The sequence below is a fragment of the Mesoplodon bidens genome, assembly GCF_964165515.1.
Source record: "Mesoplodon bidens genome assembly, chromosome: 13".
In the NCBI taxonomy this organism is placed as follows: Eukaryota; Metazoa; Chordata; class Mammalia; order Artiodactyla; family Ziphiidae; genus Mesoplodon; species Mesoplodon bidens.
This window is the reverse complement of record NC_138169.1, coordinates 37,984,236-38,007,642: the sequence shown is the minus strand read 5'-3', so window position 1 is coordinate 38,007,642 and position 23,407 is coordinate 37,984,236. Positions and strand designations below refer to the sequence as shown.

The following is a 23,407-nucleotide window of genomic DNA, read 5'->3' as shown; positions in this document are numbered from 1 at the left end:
CTAAATATACAGAGGAGTACATGAGGCATCTGGTAATGTGTGATTTTCATCTGATTTTACTGTGTTATTAAGACGAACCCTGCTTCCTAAAGAAAATAAGAACATTTTCAGAGCTCAAGTCTGAATCCTGCCTCATTCCTTGGTGATGATGTGACCCAGGAAATGACATCACCTCCCTGAGTGCCCCCCTCTATAAAATGGGGAGAGTAGTAAGGCCTACTTTTTAGGGCTGTTGGGAGGATGACATGAGATCATCTGATTGAAGCCTGACAAATGATAAGCACTGGGTAAGTTGTTATTAGGAACACCCTCAGCTGTGGGAGCCAGCACCATTCTCTTCTGAGCATAGCATCAGACGTTCAAGTTGCTTCGGAACATGAATCTTAAGTGACACCTAAGAAACCAGAATAGGATGAAAAAGCGGATAGAGTTTAGTCTATAGAAGGTCTTGAGCCTGAAGAGGTACCAGCGTCCAGTGCCTGTCTTGTGTCATAGGGCCCAGACGACAGCGGGTCCTACCAGCCCGACCAGACTACATGGACCGGACAGGAGGGCATAAAGGTGCTGAGGAGGTGACCATTCCTGGGCTGCAGAGATGGCATGAACGGTGACCAGGGCAAGACAACACAGTCCACACAGCTGCAGGTGTGAAAATCAAACTCTGTCTTTATTCTTTTACCATTGTATGTGGGATAGGTAGCAGCACTGCTGGGGAGCTCCTTGGGAGGAGAGGAGAGGGAATCTGTTGGATGGAAATCTTACCTTTGAGCATCAGTTACATCTAAGCCTGTTTTCAGCACATTTCATGTTAGACTTTTCAATGGCAAGTCAAGGAGTAGAAGGTAGATGGGCTCAGACAAAAGGTTCTTTGCAAGAGTTCAACATAGTGGCCAAGATTTTATTCTTGCATTTCATCATGCATGTGCCTTGGAATTATGGTTTTTTTGGACTCTGACTTAAGAAAACATAAACTTTCCAGGTAGTGTATAGCTGTCCCCATCTTTCTAACATTTCTGCCTCTGGCCGATGTGATGCCATACTTTCCTGACATTTAGTATCAGCTCTGGTATGGGTCTGATACCAAGTATATCCATACCTCAGCCATAAAACAGGACCTTCTAGATGGCCAGATTCAGGTGCTCCGCCCTTCCCAACAGATGCCTCTCCACCACCCCTGACTCCGCCAAAAGGAAGTAAAAGCACATCCTGAGTTGACCACTTCCTCTGAGCCTGGCAGACACACAGCAAGAGTCTTGGCTGGTGATGGGCTTGATGCATGGCCCACTTGACTGAGCCACATATATGCTCAGGCTTGACCTACACTGGCAAAATCTGCAAGGACACTTCTAGACATTTCAAGTGATTGATTCCTCTGAGGAAATGATACATTAAAAAATATACATATACACACATATTTAATTATTTTTTTAAACCACAACTGAAAAAAATTCTTTGCCACTGTGTAGAATTAAATCTGACAAGAAACCCTATGCGTTTTTATTAGTACCATTATTGTTTTCTTTGGCTTCATGTACTATATTGGTAAAATAACAAAAAAAAAAAAGAAAAAAATTGTAAAAAGGCAAATATTTTGTACAAAAATACAAAGTTTTAAAAGCTCTTTAAGTATATTTCATATTGTTACTAAGAGTTGACCTATATATCTGTATGTCTGCATATTTTTCCTACATGTGGGATTTTAGAAATGTAAGGTACTGTTTACACAGTATATGATTTCAGTTCTTCCTAAAGCTCAACAACCAATGATAATCTTTTTTCTGATTGGAGCATTCCATACTCTGGAAGACATGATTTGCATAACTGTACGATTACTGGCTGAGAAAAATCTATGTGATTCAGTCCATTTGCATACAGAAAATCAATGTATCATACTGGGAGAACACTTTTGTTCCCAAGTCCTTAAGTAATGGCAGATGGTAAAGAACGTTGGTTGTCAATTTTTTCAGTAATTGGTTTTCAGTGCTTTTTTTTCAATCTGGTGAGAAGGTGATGCAATGAGGAAGAAGTATCTTTTGCCTTTGAGAACTGTCCGAAAATTTGCTCTTATTATTATATCACAGTCCATTATAATGCAGGTGATAGTACTAAAAGAAAGGAAAAAGGATGGGTGTTAGTTTTTCTTAAAGAACAATGTTAATGTGTAATTCAAAAAAGGAACATGTGTTTTTATAGGAAACATTCCAAATACATCGTTCAATAATTATTTTTTTCAAATAAATGCCTAGAAATTCTTACTCAGATTAAATAAAAGGTAAAATTCACTTTGAAAGAGCCTATTCTGGGGAATCCTAGTCCCAGCTCAAATCCCAAACGGCCAAAGAAGGCTAACAAATGACAAATCTGGGTCACTTGTCACACTCTACTCTAATCTCTTGTTGAGATATTTGTGTTCTTTTCCTGAAACTGACCAGGATGGGAGTTCCTTACATGTCTGGAGACCTCTAGCACTTGGACGAGTGCTTGACACACTAGAGGTTTTCAATACACGACTGTTGAATGGATAAATGCAAAATTTGTGCCCCAGTTACTGTCAAAAATAATTTGAGCAAAATATATTTTTGTCATCAACTTTGTTCTTAAAAATTGAGATAAAATTGACATATAACATATTAGTTTCAAGTGTACATGATTCCAAATTTGTATATATTGCAAAATGATCACCACAGTAAGTCTAGTTAACGTCCACTACCACATGTAGTTATAATTTTGTTGTTGTTGCTGTGATGAGAATTTTTAAGATTTACTCTTTTAGCAACTTTCAGATATATAACAGGATTATTAACTATAGTCACCATGCTGTACATGACATTACATTACCATGCCTTATTTATTTTATAACTAGATGTTTATACCTTTTGAGCCCCTTCACCCATTTTGTACACCCCACCACTCTCCGCCTCTGACAACCACCTGTTTTCTGTATCTATGAGTTCCATTTTTTTCTTTAAGGTTCCATATAAGTGTGATCATATGGTGTCTGTCTCTGTCTGACTTATTTCACTTAGCATAATGCCCTCAAGGTTAATCCATGTTGTCACAAATGGCAATATTTCATTCTTTTTTATGGCTGAATAATAATATTCCATTGTATTTGTATACTGCATTTTCTTTTCCCATTCATCTATTGATGGACCGATTGCTTCCATACTGTAAATAATGCTATTGTAAATAATGCTCCAATGAACATAAGGGTACATATATCTTTTCAAGTTAATGTTTTTGTTTCTTCAGATGAATACCTAGAAGTGGAATTGCTGGGTCATATCGTAGTTCTATTATATTTTTAATTTCTTGAGGAACCTCCATACTGTTTTTCCATAGTGGCTGCACCAATTTACATTCCCACCAACAGTGCATTAAGTGTTCCCTTTTCTCCACATCCTCGCCAACACTTGTTATTTCTTGTCTTTTCTATACTGACCATTTTGACAGGTGTGAGGTAATATCTCATTGTGGTTTTCATTTGCATTTCCTTGATGATTAGGGATGTTGAGCAGCTTTTCATGTACCTATTGGCCGTCTGTATGTCTTCTTTGGAAAAATGTCTGTTCAGATCTTATGCCCATTTTTCAATGGGATTGTTTGGTGTTTTGCTGTTGAGTTGTATGAGTTTTTCATATATTTGGGATATTAGCACCTTATCAGTTCTACGATTTGCAGATATTTTTTCCCATTCAGTAAGCCGACTTTTCATTTGCTGATGGTTTTCTTTGCTTTGCAGAAGCTTTATAGTTTGATGTAGTCACATTTGCTTATTTTTGCTTTTGTTGTCAGATCCAAAAAATCATTGCCAAGATCAATGTCAAGGAGATTATCACCTATGTTTTCTTCCAGGAATTTTATGGTTTCAGGTCTTACATTTGAGTCTTTCATCCATTTTGAGCTTATTTTTGTGTATAAGAGAGTGGTCCAGTTTCATTCTTTTGCATGTGGCTGTCCAGTTTTCTCAACAGCATTTATTGAAGAGATTGTCCTCTCCCCACTGTACATTCTTGGCTCCTTTATCATAAGTTAGTTGATAAATAATCCATATGCATGGATTTATTTCTGGGTTATATATTCTGTTTCACTGATCTATGTATCTGTTTTTATGCCATTACCACACTGTATTGATCCCTGTAGCTTTGTAATATAGTTTGAAATCAGGGACTGTGTCTAGCTTTGCTCTTCGTTCTCAAGATTACTTTGGTTCCATACAAATTTTAGGATTGTTTGTTCTATTTCTGTGAAAAATGCCATAGGAATTTTTCTAGGGACTGCATTGGATCTGTAGATTGCTTTGGATAGTATGGACATTTTAACAATATTCTTCCAATCCATGAGCACAGAATATCTTTCTATTTATTTGGGTCTTCTTCAGTTTCTTTCATCAACGTCTTATAGTTTTCAGTGTATAGGTCTTTCACCTCCTTGGGTAAATTTATTCCTAGGTATTTTTTCCTTTTTGATGCAATTGCAAATGGTATTGTTTCCCTAATTTCTCTTTCTGATAGTTTGTTATAGTGTATGGAAACACAACATATTTCTGTATATTGATTTTTGTGTCCTGCGACTTTACAGAATTCATTTATTAGTTCTACAATTTTTTTTTTGGTGGAGCCATTAGGGTTTTCTATATATAAAGTATCATGTTACCTGCAAATAGCGACAGTTTTACTTCTTCCTTTCTGATTTGAATGCCTTTTGTTTCTTTTTTTTGCCTAATTGCTCTGGCTAGGATTTCCAATACTATGCTGAATGAAAGTGGTGAGAGTGGGCATCCTTGTCTTGTTCCTGATCTTAGAACAAAAGTATTCAGCTTTTCACCATTGAGTATGATGTTAGTTGTGGGCTTGTCACAGACCCTCTATAGAGAGTTTCCCTCTACAGGGAATCCATTTGAGAGTTGGTTGTTTTTTTTTTTTTTATCATAAATGAACACTGAATTTTGTCAAATGCTTTTCTGCATCTATTGAGATGATATATGATTTTTTTCTTTCATTCTGTTAATGTAGTGTATCTCATTGATTGATTTGTGGATGTTAAACCATCCTTATATCCCTGGAATAAATCCCACTTGATCATGGCATATAATTCTTTTACTGTATTGTTGAATTCGGTTTGCTAATATTTTGTTGAGGATTTTTACATCTATAGTTCAACAAGGATGTTGGCCTGTAATTTTCTTTTCTTGTAGTGTCCTCGTCTGGCTTTGGTATCAGGGTAATGCTGGCCTCATAAAATGAGTTTGGAAGTGTTTCCTCCTCTTCTATTTTTTGGAAGAGTTTGAGAAGGATTGGTATTAATTTTTCTTTAAACGTTTGGTAGAATTCACTAATGAAGCCATCTGGCCCTGGACTTTTGTTTATTGGGAGGTTTTTGATTACTTATTCAATCTCTTTACTAGTAATTGGTCTGTTCAGATTTTTTAATTTCTTCATGATCCATTTCTTCATAGATGGTATGTTTCTAGGAATTTATTTCTCATAGGTTGTCCAATTTGTTGGTGTATAATTGTTCATAGTGATCTTTGTATTTCTGTGATACCGGTTACAGTGTCTCCTCTCTCATTTCTGATTGTATATATTTGAGCCCATATTTTTTTCTTGGTAAATCTAGCTAAAAGTTTGTCGATTTTGTTTATCTTTCAAATACCAGCTCTATCGTTAATCTTTTCTATTATCTTTTTAGTCTCTATTTCATTTATTTCCACTCTGATCTTTATTTCCTTCCTTCAACTAACTTTGGGCTTCATTTATTCTTTTTTTAGTTCCTTGAGGGGTAAGGTTAGGTTGTTTATCTGAGATCTTTTTTTCTTGATATAGGATGTATTGCTATGAACCTCCCTCCTAGAACTGCTTTGCTACATCCCATAAGTCTTGATATGTTGCATTTTCATTTGTCTCACCATATTTTTTACTTCCTTTTTGATTTCTTCCTTGACCTACTGGTTGTTCAGTAGCATGTTGTTTAATCTCCTCATATTTGTGATTTTTCCAGTTTTCTTCTTGTGATTGAAGCCATATCAAGCATCCTTTCCAGTCACAATGATATGTGACTAGAAATCAATCTTCTTCTTAAATTTATTGAGACTTTTTTTGTGGCCTAACATGATATATTCTGGAGAATGTTCCATGTGCACTTGAGAAGAATGTGTATTCTGTTGCTTTTGGATGGGATTTTTTCTATCAGTTAGGTCCACCTGATCTAATGTGCCATTTAAGGCCAGTGTTTCCTTATTGATTTTTTGGTCTGGATGATCTATTCACTGATGAAAGTGGGGTACTAATACTGTACTGCTGTCTATTTCTCCCTTTAGGTCTGTCGACATTTGCTTTTTTTACTTAGGTGCTCCTATGTTGGGTGCATAAATATTTACAAATGTTATATACTCTTGTTGGATTGATTCCTTTATCACTATGTAATGACCTTCTTTGTCTCTTATTCCAGTCTTTGTTTTAAAATCTATTATGTCTGATATAAATATAGCTACCCCATCTTTCTTTGGGTTTCCATTTGCATGGAATATCTTTTTACATTTTCACTTTCTCTGTGTGTATCCTTCATCTGAAGTGAGTCTCTTGTAGGCAGCATATAGATGGGTCTTGTATTTTTATCCATTCAGCCATTCTATGTCTTTTGACTGGAGAATGTAGTCCATTTATGTTTAAAATAATTATTAAAATATATGTATTACTTGCCATTTTGTTAATTGTTTTCTGGCTGTTTTGTAGTTCCTCTGTTTCTTCTTCTCTTGCTCTCTTCCTTTGTGACTTGATGATTTTCTGTAGTGGTATGCTTAGATTCCTTTATGTATCTACTATAGGTTTTTGCATTGTGGTTATCATGAGGCTTACATACAACAATTTATATTTATAATAGTCTATTTTAATAACTTAAGTTTTAATGCATTCTACAACTGTGTTTTTACTCCCTGCCCCCACACCATTTTGTTTTTGATGTCACAATTTATATCTTTTAATCTTGTGTATCCCTTAACAAATCATTGTAGTTATAGTTATTTTTATTACTTTTGTCTCTTAACCTTCATACTAGCTTTATAAGTGTTCCTCCACTACCTTTACAACATTAGAGTATTCTGAATTTTACTATGTATATGTAAAGGTAAATATATTTTGACCTTTACCAGTGAGATTTATACTTTCATATGTTTCCCCGTTTTTAATTAGCACCCTTTCTTTTCAGTGTAAAAAAGCCTCTTTAACATTTCTTGTAAGGCTGGTCTAGTGGTGGTGAACTCCTTTAGGCTTTGCTTGTCTGGAAAACTCTCTCTCTCTTTCAATTCTGAAGGATAACTTTGCTGGGTAGAGTATTCTTAACTGGAAGTTTTTTTCTTTGAACACTTTTAATAAAACCATTCCACTCCCTTTTGGCTTGCCAAGTTTCTGCTGAAAAATCAGCTGACAGTCCATAGGGGTTCCCTTGTATGTAACAAGTTATTTTTCTCTTGCTGCTTTTAAGATTCTCTCCTTGTCTTTAACTTCTGACATGTTAATTATAATGTGTCTTGGTGTGGGTCTCTTTGGGTTCCTCCTATTTGGAACTCTGGGTTTCCTGGATTTGGATGTCTGTTTCCTTCCCAGGTTTAGGGAAGTTTTCAGCCATTATTTCTTCAAGAAGTTTCTGCCCCTTTACCCCCCTCTTCTCCTTCTGGGCCCCTATAATGTGAATGTTGGACCACCTCATGTTATCTCATAAGTACCTTAAACTATCTTCACGTTTTTTCATTCTTTTTTCTTCTCCACTGGGTGTGTTCCACTGCCCTGCTTTTGAGCTCACTGATCCTTTCTTCTGCTTCATCTAGTCTTCTACTGAACCCTACTAGTATATATTTTCCAGTTCAGTTATTGTATTCTTCAGCTCTGTAACTTCTATTTGGTACATTCTTATATTTTCTATCTCTTTATTGAAGTTCTAACTGTGTTCATCTATTCTTCTCCCAAGTTCAGTGTGAGCATTTTTATAACTATTATTTTGAACTTTTTAATAGGTACATCACTTATCTCCATTAAGGACTTTTTATAAGGTTTTATCTTGTTCTTTCATTCAGAACATATGTATCTTTCTTCATTTTGCTTGACTCTCCGTGTTGTCAAACTAGATAAAACAACCCTCTTTCCCAATCTTGAGGGAGTGGCATCTTGTAGGAATGAACCTTATCTTTCAACCCTGCCCTAGCTCTTGCTTGTCCTTCAAACCACTGTGATTGTTCAAGCAGCCTTTTTTATTTTTAGTGGCTCCTAGCATTTGAGTGTGCCAAGACCTGTCAGTGCCCCAAAGGGGAGGATCTCAGTCAGCAACTAGAGTCTTGCTGGTAAGAAACTAGACCTTCAGGCAGCAGCTTTTAAAGTATGCAAATATTTATAGTCTTGTGGGACTGAAATGTATGTCCCACTGGCCACCAGAACTGGGTGACCTAGAGGTGTCTCCTGCACAGTTGTTGCAGAAATCAGGGTGCCAGACAAGTGTACAAGCTCCATCCTGGGAGCTACCTGCACCCTGTCATGAGGCAGAGGGAGGTCACAAAGATGGCATCCACCAGCCTTTGTCCCTGGAGGGCACCTCAGTAGGTCCCTGGATGAGCCAAACCAGAAGCCTACCCCTCTTGCTGAAGCTCCAGGACAAGCAAATAGGCCTCTTTCACAGAAATACTGGGGGTATGATTCAGTTTGCTGTCTGCACAGTCCCCTGGGGATAGCAGCTGGCCAAGAATGATTTATTTGTTATAGTCTCATGGGACCCAGGAATGCAAGCTCACTGGCCACTAGAGCCAGGAGATCAAGGGGTGTTCCCTGGGGGGCAGCTGCAAAAAACTGGGCATCAGACGTGTGTAAAAGCTCCCCTTGGGGTGATACTGGTGCTGTGGAGCACAGCAGAGGGAGAGCACAAAGATAGTGCCTGCCCTTCAACGTCTCCCACCAACTTTCAAAATAAAGACTTTATGAGATAGAATTACATAATATTCACAAGACTGTATAGTTTAGAGCTATCTAAACATGTTCATCATCCCTAAAAGAAACCCATACCTATTACCACTCACCCCCATTTCCTCCTTCCCCCACCACAAACTTTCAAATCTAGTTCTGATGAAGAAAACTTAAGATGCTATGTCCTGAAGAGGGTCATGTATTTAATGAAGCTTTACATAAGTACCTTTTGAAATGAAAAAAAGAATCTCCAAATGCCTCTTAGGCTTATGAGCTTATAAGGAGGCAGAGAAACTATATCCCTACATTATCTAACACAGCATCTGGCCCATAGTAAATGCTCAATAAATACATGTGGAATTGAATGCTTGGCCACCTGAATTATCCGTACATGGAACTCTATGAAAAAGACTTAACACTGGTGCCATATGTTAAATAACAATTGACTGACAATATTATAAGGTAATGACCTAGGCCTTTTAGTCTAATATTTATTGAGTACTTCCTCTACATTAGGCACATTTATTAACTTCTTTAAGTCCTCACAACAACCCCATTAAGAAGATACTATTATTTCCCTGAGGTTCATAGCTTGCCCAGCTAGTAAATGGCAGAACCAGGACTGGAACCCGATTACCGAGCCTACATTCAGATCCCTTATACTCATCACCGCTTGCCCTTTAATAAGATATAAGCTCAGAGGCTCTCTCTTTAATCCCCTCTGCTGCTTACCTGTCTCCCTGTCTTTTTCGCAAATGAAGTTATTGAGGTCCACACATTGGAAGTCGTTCCACTGCCCAGCATAAATCAGCCCAGCACAGTCCTCTCCAGGCCCATGGCCATGACCCCAGTTATCTGGCTGTCCAGCTTTCCAATTTCTTTTAAGAAAACAGAAATCAAGTATTATTTGCAAAGTCACAGAGAAGTTTTCTTTACCCAAGAGCAGCAGAGAAAAGTAAAAAACAAAACCAAGGCCTGTCACTTGTCCGGGAATGAAAATGCACTGTTTAAAAAGCTGTGCACACTCTGATTCAGAATAAGCAGCTGTTTTGCAGAGCACTGTGTTACGCAGCATCTCCCTGCAGCCTTGTTATCATTGCCACAGTGCGATCAGCTCACTGAGCTGCTTCATCACGTTGCTCAGAGAGTAAATCTGTCTCCAGCACAGTTAGATGAATGGCAGCTTTCTGACGTGCCCTGGAATGCTGACTGCTGGGCATGTGGGTGTATATCTGTGTGTGAATGTATATGCATTCTGAGGACCACACACACACACGCACACACACACATTCTTGGAAGAACCCAGAGGGATCCTTGTACGTTCTGATATCTCTAACAAGTCAGAGTCAGGCAGAGACAGCGAAAGACCCTTGATATACACTTACAAGAACCTACAATTAAACACTTGGTTATGGTTTTCTGGCTAAGTTGTAGATAGTTAATTGCTGTAGAAAGAAATAGTAATTTATTCTTACTGAAAATGACTTATACATCTCACTGCCTTTTTTGGGAGAGAGACAAGTTTTCTTTAGGATGAGCTCATTTGGGGCTTAACTTGCATGCTGCTGCTCAAAGCACCCCTTTGCCAACGTTTGCTGTTCCTGACTCTATTTCCAAGCAGTCAATTAGATGTGCTTCCAAGACTCAAAACTCGGAAGACTACGTTTTCTCTGAGAACCAGGTCTTTGCACAGAAGCTTGTGGTTACCTCCTAAGAGGACAAGCTTGCCTCGTGCAGAGGGTCCGAAAAAACATCTGCAGTAGGAAGTGCTTCCCATAAACGATGACTCATGACCCAACCAGCATCATCTAATAATAACTCACTTTGGTCCATGCTTCATGTTCGTATCAGAGTGGCTGCGGCTTTGGCTGCTAGAGAGAAATCTTCCACTGTACAGACCCTGATAGCAGGAGAAAGTTCTACAGCAAAGAAACACTTCTCACTACTAAGATTTTCCTTTTCTGAGGCCAGGCTCTTACCAGGGTCACCTGGGGACAGAGCCCAAGTTGCCCTACTTCTTTTGACGACAAGACCAGCAAAAATCAGGGCAATGGGAAAGGAGAGTTGAAATTTACAGTTAAAGGGTGTAACAAGGTAGCGTGGACTCCCCCAAACCAACTGTATATTTTGGGATATTTTATAAAATGAAGTGACCTCACTTAAATAAATCTAGTGATGAAGAGATCATTTAGATGAAACCATCAACTGATGAGAGTAAATGCGGGACGATACTCAGGTGGAAGTCAGAAATAGTCATTCGTTAACTCATTCATTCGACAGATATTCACAGAGCACCAACTATGTACCAGGGATAAAGAATGCTAGCTGATGGCAACATGGCACTGTGGAGAATAGAGTCCCAGCCCTCTCAGAACTTATATCACAGGCAAGAAACAAATGAGGTAAGACTCTCAGACTGTCACAGTGATGCCAGAAGAGATGAAGTTGGAAGGAAACTTTCAGGCAAGCTTTTCTGTGTGTGTTTCCACCTTGCAGGACCCTCCCGGAAATGTCAACAATGCCTGGGCAGTTTGATGTTGTTGGTGTACACTTTGTTCATTTCTGTAGTTATACGAGGGGGTTCCATTCCAATTTTGTTTATCAAATTTGAGATTGTGATTCTTGATGCATACTGACAGGACATTTAGTATTCTTTATCTCCCAGTTAGTTGGGAAATCGCATAAATAGGAATTCTGATAGAAGATCTGTTTAATATTTTCCCCTTGCATTTCCTTGCCCTTTTGAGTAGATAAAAGGGGTTTATAGATGAGACAAAAAGAGAACTGCTTGATAAGAAAGGAGATTGTCTTTATCACCGTTCTCCATTCATTTTTTCCAGGTCACTGGAATTCTTCACATGCAGTGCTTAAAGCAATCCTTCAGGACTAAAGGTAGAAGGCAGCTGTGAGTGGAGTGACTCCAGTGGGACCAGCATGGATGTGCGGTGGAGTAGCCTGAAGCCAGGCTGCAGGAGCAATTTGTCTCAAAGACTAAGTCTCACAGCATCTCTTTGGAAAAGCTAAAATCACATGGAATGATTTGTGGCAAATCCCCCCAGTCTGCATGCTTGTAATAGAGCAGAATGTGTCAGATAAATAGAATGTATATATTTTGGAGAAGAATTTCAGCTTAAATGTTGCCTAAACCTCATTCATAGGTAGATTCTGGAAAGAAGAATGGCTGAAACCTGGGCGCCAGATCCTTGAATGCCACAGTATAACGTACACGTCACAGAAGTGGTTGGGTAGCAACGTGTGTATGTACTTGGACACCGTATTCTGAGTACGCTGGGGACCGTGGAAGCATCTGGAGTCCCTCTTCCAGGGAGCTGGAATCACTGCAAGCACCTCAGCCAGTGGGTGTGAAGCACCCCCCAGGATTCTGGGTTTCTACTTATGGAGGTAGAGCACAGACTCTCAATTTTGGGAACAGCCCCTTCCAACCTCACAACTTAGTATTTCTCATCAACCACAAGATTGACTGAGGCTTCGTGGCTAAGAAACTTCTGCTGGTAAGAGCCTGACCTCAAAACAGGAAAAATCTTAGTAGTGAGAAGTGTTTCTTTGCTGTAGAATTTTCTCCCACTATAGAGGTCTGAACAGTGGAAGATTTCTCTCTAGTGGCCAAAGCCAGTGCCACTGATAGAAACATGAGGCATGACCAGAGTGAGTGAGTATTGAAGTAGATGATGCCAAAGGTTCCCTTCTGGTCCTTACCATTCTACGGTTCTATATTCTAAAAATGTAGTATTTATAGACACATTTTTATATAAATACAGAAGGGCAGCCCATGTTTTGTCTTTGCAGTGCAGAGATGAAAGCTGTTACTCGTAACTTGACAGCATACTCCCGTTAAATGACATCCTGTGCAGGGGACCAAGAAATGGACAAGAGGAAGAGAGGAGCTTCAAGTGTGTTTTGGGAGACTCTCAGGAAGCACAGCACATCTCTGGTGATCTAAGGTGGGCAACTGCAAGCAGGGTGGGCAGGAAAGGCCTTCCAAGGCTCCCTTACAGTTCTGCTCTGAGCAAGTGGGCAGAGTCTCCATCCCATGTGTGTTTGACTGCCCCGTGCCTACCAGGCAGTCTCCATTGACAGTGATGACCTTTGCCAAATGACACACCGGCATTTATTCCATCAAGAGTAGAAAGACCAGCTTTGACATGCTCCTGATTTCACTGGTCTTCTCCCTGGTTTGTCTGTTTTCTATTTCATGGCTTTCCAGTCGTTATTATTTCCTTCCTTTTGCTTGCTTTGGGATTAATTTGCATTTCTTCTTCTACCCTCATAAACTAGAAGCTTAGGTCATTAATTTTCAACTTTAAAATATTTTTCTAATATAAGCATTGTAAATCTATAAATGCCCCTCTATATACTGTTTTAGCTGCATCTCACAGATTTTGATACGTTATGTTCTCATTGTCTTTGAAACATTTGCAAATTTCCTTTGTGATTTCTCCTTTGCCCCATGGGTTATTTAGAAGTGTGTCTTTAATTTCCGAATATTTGGTGACTTTATAGACATCTTTTTGTTATTGATTTCTAATTCAATTTTGTTTTGGTGAGAGAACATACACTACATAATTCCAGCCCTTTTAAATTTATGGAGACTTGTTTGATGACCCAGCCCATAGTTGATCTTGGTGAACATAGCATATGCACTTGAAAAGAATGTGTATTTGTAGTTGTTGGGTGAAAAGTCCCATAAATATCAATGAAGTCAAGTTAGTTGATAGTGTCTGCTATATCCCTCTTGGGTTTTCTATCTCTTCAATACTTGTTCTATTAATTACTGAGAGGAGAGCATTGAAACCTCCTTTGAAGCCCTGCTCTTCACCGTATCCACATTTAGGGTCAGAGTGTCTGTCTTCCTGATTGTGACAGGGTCCTGGAAATCAGACTGTTTTTACATGAGTAGAAGAACAGTACCTCTCACTCGTATTGTGCCCCAAAGTCCAGAAAAGATCCTCCAAACCAGCACAGAGGCTGGGTCATGGTGGACACTCCAGGATAATTCACTGAATGTTATCATGGGACTGTGGGCCAGTGGATCCCAATGTCCAGTCAGAGGACTGGTGCTGGGCAAGAATGAAGTTCTCACAGGTCTGTGGTGAAAAGAGAAAAATGAGGACAACTCTGTGTGTATGTGTGATGGCCAACTGTCTTTTCTTGGTTTTATTTTTGTTGTTTTCGTGCTGAGATTTGTTGATAGGTGATTTTTTTTTTTTTTTTTTGCCTGTGCTGTGTAGCACGTGGGATCCTAGTTCCCTGACCAGGGATCGAAGCCGTGCCCCCCTGCATTGGAAGTGTGGAGTCTTAACCACTGGACCGCCAGGGAAGTCCCTGTTGATAGGTGATTTTTAAAACCCATGTCCTTAGTTGGGCAACTAAAATCTTGGCAACACGAGTCAGCCCTGTAGTCTTTCTCTTGGAATTGTATTGGCGTGTGGACCCAAAGCATTTGGAAACCTGTCCTGGGGACCATCCTGAGACATCACAGATTGCTTCTCATGCCATCCTTTTCCCTAATCGTCATAAGATTTAGTGAGTCAGGTCGTATGTTTCATGGGAAGTAAATCTTCATTCAAGTCCACGTGTGCCCTAAGCTTCTGGCATCCAATCCACATCGCCGTTGCTTTTTGTCTGTTTATTCCAGCACTGTCTTTCTCAACCAGCTCTCAGTATAAAAATGGAGTGGGGGCAAGAGGCAGAGGAGAGAACCTTTTATCCCTTGTCTGTTTCCTCTTTACAGTCCCCTCAGCAGCCTGAAATAATTTCACAAGGGGTGTGTGTGTGCGTGTTGGAGAGAAAGGATAAGAGTAAAGTAGGGAGACTGACTTCTTCTGTAGCCTGGACAAAGTACGGGGAGGTGCCAGGTCCAGAAACCACTGTGGGTGGCAGGGGAAAGGGAAGTGGATGGACCAGGCTTGGAGGCCACAGAAGCAGAGGAGGAGGGTACAGGTGAGTCTGAGTATATGGAGAAGTACTTGGGGTGCTGTACCGTGTTGGGAGACCCCTGAGAGCCTAGAGCCCCATCCCCAGGCAATGGCAGGGAACATTCTTCTTGTCTTCACAAACCTGTTGTGAGTGTGTGGCATCTCCTTCAGGACATGGTATAATACATAACTGCTAGGAAGTGTTATCCTGCAATTAGTGACTAGTATGAAAATGATGACAGTGATGACAATAGGAGTAATAATTCTTGAGCATTTCCCATGGGTTCAATGTCCTCAATGCTTGATATATATTATCTCATTTAATTTTCACAATACTGACATTGGTCCTTCTGGAATCTTCATTTCTAGATGAGGGCATGGAGATTCCACACAGTTGAGTAACTTGCACAAGGTCACGAGCTGTTGAGTGCTGGGTCCGGACCTGGAACCCAGACCTTATTGACTCTAAGGCAGGTACTCTCTCCCCTCGCTACACTAACTCTTTTTCTAGTTTGTACTGTGCTTATTATTATATGTCAAGTTAAATTAGCCTTCGGCTATTGAGGCCTCATAATATGTCTGCCTAATTTATTCTTGCTTTTAAAATGTGATCCTGGGGACAAAGTGAGAGAGTGGCATGGACATATATACACTACCAAATGTAAAACAGATAGCTAGTGGGAAGCAGCCGCATAGCACAGGGAGATCAGCTCGGTGCTTGGTGACCACCTAGAGGGGTGGGATAGGGAGGGTGGGAGGGAGATGCAAGAGGGAGGGGATATGGGGATGTATGTATATGTATAGCTGATTCACTTTGTTATAGAGCAGAAACTAACACACCATTGTAAAGCAATTATACTCCAGTAAAGATGTTAAAAAAAAAAAAAATGATCCTGGGGTTTTTTACATGTCTATGTATTCCCTTGGGTGGAAAACTAGAAGTACAGTCTGGGCTGTGGCTGGGAACAGAGCTCCCAGGAAGGTGTCTGGGGATGTGAGCCTTCTCAGGTCCCAGGTACCAATTCTGGCACTCTCCTCCCAAATCACATAATTCCTGCTGGAGCCTGGGAGAGACGAGGAAACTTCCACCTTGGGAGAGCTGGCATAGGCCGTACTGTTCTGTTCCCTCTCAATCCATTCCATGTGGGCCAATCCAGTTTTTGCTTAGAGGAGGGCTTCAGATTGAATTTCTTAGTGAGTCTAACCCAGGCCTTTTTCGTATTTATGGTTGTGAGAAAAGTGGAGGGGACTGAGGGTTTTTTTTTTTTTTTCTAGCTCCCCACTGACTCGCTTAAAAAAAAAAATGATCCTGGCACTCTAGACTGTCAGTCACAAATTTCTCTTTCCCTTAGTAGTCTCTGCCTCCCGTCCCCCTCTCCCACTGGTCCGATTTTAGGTGACAACTCTCACAACTGTTTTGACTCTCCTGAAGCATATCTCTGCTGTGCTGGCTCTCGTCAGAAACATGGCTGGTGAGCTCCGACCATGATGGGGAGCCTGGGGCTTCTTTGGCCTTCATGGCAGCATTTAAAGAGCACGCTCGGCCACAAGTGCCATCCTGGGTGGTTTTATGAGTCTCTGGTGGTTTATTTTGTTTGTTTTTTTTGTTTGTTTTTGTAGAAATGAAAAAAAATTCACTCCATGAAAAGAAAAAAGAAAACCCCTATTTTTACAGCATATTGATTCTCAACCATAATTTCCCTACATGGAAATAAACATGCAGCTGGTACCTGGAGCCTCAGTTTGAGGAACGTGTAGGACACAAGGTCGTTCAGGAAGAAACTGTAGGAAGTCAGTCTGGCAAGAGGTGAAAACATAGACCAGTGAGAGCCTGACCAGCAATCTGGAAGTTTCTGAGACTCACTTATACTCTAGAGGTGTCCCATCCAGCCACTTCCACTCGTTTTCCTGCTCTGAGTCTGTGAGGCCGATCCAGTAGTTCTCTCTCCCTACCATCTGCTTTTTGATCCATTGCTGAAAAATAAATCAGAAACGGCACATTACTATTTCTTGAACAGACGTTTAGGGGACTTTCCCCTCAATGTTTAGAAAAGAAGGACACTTTATAAGAGGATGTTTATCAGACTTTAACAGAGAAGTATAATGAGATTTGAATAAGATAAAGCTGTCTCAAAAAAAAAAAGATGTTTGTCAGAACTTGTGCACTGCTCTTGCTGTTCTCTTTTTATTGCGCTTGTTTTGCACTGTTTTGGGGGCTTTGACGTTTTTTCCTCTTATAAGTTTATAAGCAATATTTAAGGGATGCTCTTTCTCCCCTAAAGTATCCAGACCACTCAATGAATCCCACCAGGCTCCACCCCCTTCCACCACCCCTCCCTCCCACGTTCTAAGAACAGTAACAGCCACAGCAATATTGAGTGCTTCCTCTGGGCCAGGTCCCATGTCCAGTGTGTCACATACAACGTGTCTTTGAGCCATTACAACCACCAACCTAAGACAGATGACAAGTGGCTGAGCTGGGATCAGGCCCAGGTCTGTATGTTTTGAAGCCCAGGTACCTGACTACTGTCTTATGGATGCTCATTCCCAGTCAGTTACTGCAGAAGCATCTGTTTTCAGGGTCATGTCTGCCAGAGACACTTAAGGAAAAGGAAGGAGGCCACTGGAACAGTGTGGCATTAAAGAAAGAGCATTGGTATTGTTGCTAGTTGGACCTCAGTTTCAATCTCAGCTCTGCATTTACTTGTCTCATCATGTATTAATCATTTAAACTTTGCGGGGCCTCAGTTTTCTTATTTGTTAGATGGGGGTAACATTACACATAAGCTCTAGGGATGTGGTGAGGTTTATAAGAGAAAATGCCTCATACAGTGCCTGGCACACAGTAGTGGCCTAGTGAGTGGTCACCATCGGTATCATGTGTGGGCTCTGCCCCAGGGCCTCCTCTGCTCTTCCTGACTGTGCCAAGGCCGCATGTCTGGTCCCTTGCATCCCTCCCCACCCCTACGGTGCTTAGGCCTCTCTGCCTCTCTCTCCACAGGGTCTTGGTGCCGGCCTGCCAGGCTTACGGCTCTTTCAATGGCCACTGGGAAAAGCCACACACCTCCAGGCTTGATAAAGCAAGACCTTCCAAGTGGAAGCATAAGGACCTAATTCCCATGCCATGAATGCTTCTTGTCACTGGATAAATAGCCCAAATCTCCATAATGCAGCCTTCTGTGTTTATGTGACTATGAATTCTTGATATCTTTGAATCCTCAGTAAGCACGTACTTTCCAGGTGTCACGATCTTTAAATTACAGTTTTCCCCAACTATAAGTATGCTGCAGACATACCTGTTCCTCTCTTGTGTTTATGAAAATGAGATGTGAAGACTTGTCTTCACAGGCAAGTTTTGCGTCCTCAAAAATTTCTTTTTCAACCGAAAAATAGTAGCATTTGTCTGTGAAGTTCTTCCAGTGAGGCGGGCAGCCTAGGAATGCAAAGTTTAAAAGTATTGATTAAAACACACACACACACACACACACACACACACACACACACACACACACAGCACTATGCCTTTCCTCAGCTGTGTTTAAGAGGCACAGCTATGGCCCTGCTTCCCCACGTCTGTGTGCCAAGCCAGTGACTGACATTTGGGGACATGCTGGGAGCAAAGACTAGTCCAGGAAAGTGGCCTGAAGAATACACAGTCGTTAAAACTACATTATCTGGAAAATATCTACCCTGAGCCTTTGTTCCTCTGTGTCTGGATTCGTCTTTATAATGACAGAAATAACAGACACAGCCACAAAAAGCAGCACAGGCACAGATGTTCAACATCAGTCTGGAATCACGTGGAACCTGTAAACAAGTGGCTGGGAGAGCCCAGAACTAGAACTAGGCTCACGGAACAAACATGACTGAGCTGGACTGAAGGAAACCAAGTGGAATCGGGTGTGGGTCAAAGGAGAGAAACACAGGCTTGGTTGCAGACCCAACACTCAGGGTTTGACCAAAGGTTTCACTATCAAAGGACGAGAAGGCGCCATAACATCTTCTCAAAAAGAAATACGATCTGGCTTCAGGAACAGAAAGTTCCATCTGCACGTTAACCACGGGTCATCCATCCCCAGGTGAAGGGCATAAAATGAGGACAGGGATGGGTCCGGGGTGGCCAGCCTCGGACTTTCCTGAAGGAAATGTTTGGGACCAGTTTGTCCCCGAGGACCCCAGTCAGCTAATCATAAACAAGTGCTGGAGGGCCTGGTGCTGTTTAGAGAGAAACACAAGTGCCTGAGCGCCACCGCCTGGCACGGGGCCGTGGGAGCAGCGGGGGCGGAGGCCACCCTGTGCGATGCCTTCACTGCCAATAAAACGCAGTGTGGGGGGCGCACATTGTGGGGGGCACCCTTCCCGGGTACGAGGGGCTCAGACTCACCGTTGGCCTCGGGTGCTGCGGTTGGCTCGCTCTGCAGGGCCAGGGGCACCACCGCCCCTGATGGGCCTGGGGGACCGGGGGGGCCCTTGGGACCCGGCATGCCTGGCACCCCAGGCAAGCCCGGCAAACCCCTCGGCCCGGGCACCCCAGGCTCCCCCACGGTGCCCTGCAGTCCCTGGAAGCCAGGGGGGCCCTGGGGGCCCGGGAGTCCGTCCTTGCCTGGTGGGCCGGGAGGGCCTGGGTCCCCACTGGGGCCCTGAGGGCCGGGCTTCCCGGGGGACCCGCGGGAGCCTTTGGGGCCCTGCAGGCCTTTGGAGCCTTTGCCGCCACGCTCTCCAGGGGGGCCAACCGGCCCGATTGGGCCCCTCTCACCGGCCTGGCCGGGAGGGCCAGGCTCCCCCTTCTCTCCTTTCTGTCCCTTGTTGCCAGTGGGACCCGGGGGTCCCTGCTGTCCTCTGTCACCTTTCGGACCCCTGGGACCAGGAGGACCTAAAACAAAAAAAAGACAAAAGGCATAAATGTGAAATCCACGACGCCTCTGGTCATCTGGGACCATTTTGTCACCAGCAGGAAGGCTGTGTGGGTTGAGAGCGGGATGCCCTCCCTCTTATTTCCTCCTCTTTCCACTGATGTGATGAATATTTATGAACTACCTGTTATATGACAAGCACCATGTAAGGTGGGGGAGAAGGGGTTGAATTAGACCAAAAAGATGCCATCGAGTGTTGAGGGCTCTTATCCTGTAATTCCTGCACCACACCAGCCCCGGCCTCTCCTCTCTGCTCCTCCACCAGTGCTCCTGTCCCCTTCAGCGGTGCTGAGGGCACACTGCTCTCCTTAGGGCTAAGCCTCACCCTGGACCAGCGTGCAGGGACGGGCAGTCTCCATGAGAAGTGCGCTCGGGGCCAGAGCTGAGGAGGATCAGTTTCATTTTTTCCAGAGAGTCTAATGATGCAAATAGGGAAGGTGGACTAGAGGAAAAAAGAGATGGACCATCTAATAGGCAAGGGAGAAAAAAAGACACCATTTTCCACCAAAGGAGGAAAAAGCAGTTCCCCCTAAAAAAGGTTGGGAGAAGAAGGCAAATACCTGTTCATCCCTTCTTGTTCCAAAAGGAAGTTCACATAACATGGGATTGTTTTGTTTTCTCTGAGCTCTCAGGGGTAGGTAAAGTAACAGGGATGTCACACAAATACATCACAACAAGGATTTGTATAGAAAATGACAGTGTGAGGTACTTTCACATACATTATGTCACCTGACCTTCATCTATGACATAGAATTCCCACAGCACATCTGAGGACACGCAGGGCCACAGACACCAAGCTCTTTGTTCAAGGTCACTTAGTGACTCAGGACAGATCTACCCAGGGGAGTAAGACACGGACAGTCACCATCTGGGAGAGGAGCTGGGACAGGAATTCAGGGCTTCTCGTGTTGAAATGGACGCATCGTGGAGGGCACTGTGCTCAAATATTCTGCTGCCTGGAATCTTAAGAGTTTGAGATCTCACTATTCTTCGTGAATAAGTGTAGGAGCTTCAAACCCATTCTTTGGACAGAAGCAGAGAGCCTCTGAGGCTGGAAGGGCAGAGGTGCAGGGGAAAGGCAGGGTTGGTGGGACTCCGCACTCCCACAGTTTTTCCTATTCCCCTGCACCAGCACACCCCACCGGCTGGTCGGGATGGAACCGTGAAGCAGCCTTTCCCACCTCAGTAGGGGGAATCTCTGCACCCTCCCATCCCAGGCCCTATGGACATCACTGCGCCCACATACCATCCATGGCCAAGTCCAGCCTGCCATCTCTGCCGTCCCTTAGCAGGAGCCTAGGTCCTGGACTCAGCTTTCCTTACTTGAGGCTACCCATGACGCTGCCCCTGGACTTACTGGCAGGACCCTCTACGGAGCTGTAAGCGAGTTTATGCCAATGGCTAGCACTGGCTTCAATGCGTTCTTTCTAGGGTCATCTACCCCATAAGTGGGAGGCTTTGGGATGAAGCACCCTCTCCCTGAACCCATTTCACTGACTCCTGTCCACCTGCTCCTGTTGACTCCTCTCTACCTTCAGCTCCCCTGGGCTCTGGGTCCTTATCTCCATCTCATAGTCAGATGGTCCATCTTCTTTGGGATGTCCCGCCAGCACCCCCAACCTGGTGTGTCTACACTGACCTTGTCATCTCTGCTGTTCACGTCCTCCTCCCACTACCCCTTATCCCACTGCATCATCACAACCATCTCATCACCATCCTAGTGTGAGTGTTCTCTCTCCTCTCTCCCTCCTGCCCCTCTCTGTCTTTCTGGTAGATTTTCACAGTAACCTCTTTTTTTTTTTTTTTTTGTGGTACGCGGGCCTCTCACTGCTGTGGCCTCTCCCGTTGCGGAGCACAGGCTCCGGACGTGCAGGCTCAGCGGCCATGGCTCACGGGCCCAGCCGCTCTGCGGCACGTGGGATCCTCCCAGACCGGGGCACGAACCCGCGTCCCCTGCATCGGCAGGCAGACTCTCAACCACTGCGCCACCAGGGAAGCCCCACAGTTACCTCGTAACTGCTCTTCCTACCTCTGATTCCTCTCCATTCATCCCACTCTGCATCTTTCGCCTTCTTTACACATAACTCTGGTCTCCACCTGCTCTAGAATATTCAGCCCCTTCTTGATCACCTGATGTCAAGGCTTTCATGACCTGGTCTCACATGTGTTTATTCCATCCTCCCCTGCACTTATGCAAATTTCTTCTCTTAGAATTTTCTCTGCCCATATCCATCTGGAGAATTCCTGTTCACCCACCATGTAATCCTCCCAGGTCACTCCAGATGGAAGTTTTTCCTCTTTCTATGATTTTTTAGTCCTTGTTTATTCTTCGAGGATCCTTCCCCATCTAGCAGCTAGATTATAGGCCATAGTCATTTTCCAGCAAGTGTTTATCAAATCAATGTGCATCACAGGTCAAAAAGCCCAGTGCACTAATGCCAACATTATGGGCCCCAGCAGAGACCAGAGGGAGAGATTTTGGGGGAACAGTGTCCTGCCTGGTGTCCCTCACCTCATTCCAAGAAGTACAGCTCCACTCAATCTACATATCAGGTTGACCCTGGCTGCCAGAGTGGAATCACCATGGGGAGATGTCTTTCCTGACTCTACTCACACTTCAGAATTGATCTAGTGGTCTTTTATCCACAATCTTTTTTTTTTTTTCTGTTTAACTTGATGAGGCTTATTAAACAGCCAAGCCATTTAGTAAAGACATGGAGGGTGGGTTTTCATTGCCAGATCAGTCTCCTTTAAAAAATAACTTAGAGGCTTCCCTGGTGGCACAGTGGTTAAGAATCTGCCTGCCAATGCAGGGGACACGGGTTCGATCCCTGGTCTGGGAAGATCCCACATGCCGCGGAGTAACTAAGCCTGTGCGCCACAACTACTGAGCCTGAGCTCTAGAGCCTGCGCACCACAACTACTGAAGCCTGCGTGCCACAACTACTGAAGCCCGTGTACCCTAGAGCCCATGCATTGCAACTACTGAGCCCACGCACTGCAACTACTGAAGCCTGCGTGCCTAGACACCATGCTCCACAACAGGAGAAGCCACCACAATGAGAAGCCCGAGCACCACAACGAAGAGTAGCCCCTGCTCACCGCAACTAAAGAAAGCCCACGCATAGCAACGAAGACCCAATGCAGCCAAAAATAAATTTTAAAAAATAATAAAAATTTAAAAAAATAAACAGGGCTCTCACTTTTATAAAAAAAATAACTTAGTTCCTTTGTGTAGTTGAGAAATAGTGTCTTACAGATTATTAGTGGGTAAGGTGGCATGTGTGTTCCTCCACAACAGATGTAGCATTATGGAAGATTCTAGTGGAACAATACTGACAATAGGCCAAAACGAACACACAATATTCTAATTTATTTAGAATAAGGGCAAAAAGAAAAGTAACTTTTTTTTTCCCCTCAGCTACTTCTGTTTTCTTTATGTTCTATGTTTAACCTTAAGAAATCCAAATAATGAGGAAGGTCTGTTGGGAAATTCAAGTGCTTTAGAAATTCTTTATCCTTATCCTCTTCGTGGATTTGCCAATAATCACGTCTGGGGTTGGTGCTGTACTTGCAAGTTACGGGAAATGAGTTCACTTGCAGCCATGAA

At 42.8% G+C, this 23,407-nt stretch overlaps 1 protein-coding gene and 1 long non-coding RNA gene across 3 annotated transcripts in view; one reads left to right on the top strand and one right to left on the bottom strand.

Moving 5' to 3' along the window:
* The first annotated feature begins 299 nt into the window (after window positions 1-299).
* On the top strand, window positions 300-12,438 carry LOC308626688. Its single transcript, XR_014017287.1, has 3 exons — window positions 300-645; window positions 11,229-11,350; window positions 11,789-12,438. It is a non-coding gene; the product is annotated as an uncharacterized lncRNA (long non-coding RNA).
* COLEC12 (collectin subfamily member 12) overlaps window positions 649-23,407 on the bottom strand; it is a 194,563-nt gene continuing 171,804 nt past the window's right edge. For both annotated transcript variants that reach the window (XM_081252051.1, XM_081252052.1), the window contains 5 exons: window positions 19,269-19,757; window positions 18,181-18,317; window positions 16,749-16,858; window positions 9,681-9,826; window positions 649-2,105 (listed from right to left, as the gene is read on the bottom strand). In XM_081252051.1, coding sequence (XP_081108177.1) covers window positions 2,086-2,105; window positions 9,681-9,826; window positions 16,749-16,858; window positions 18,181-18,317; window positions 19,269-19,757 — 902 coding nt within the window. In that variant the 3' untranslated portion in view covers window positions 649-2,085. The remainder of the gene's footprint in view (window positions 2,106-9,680; window positions 9,827-16,748; window positions 16,859-18,180; window positions 18,318-19,268; window positions 19,758-23,407) is intronic.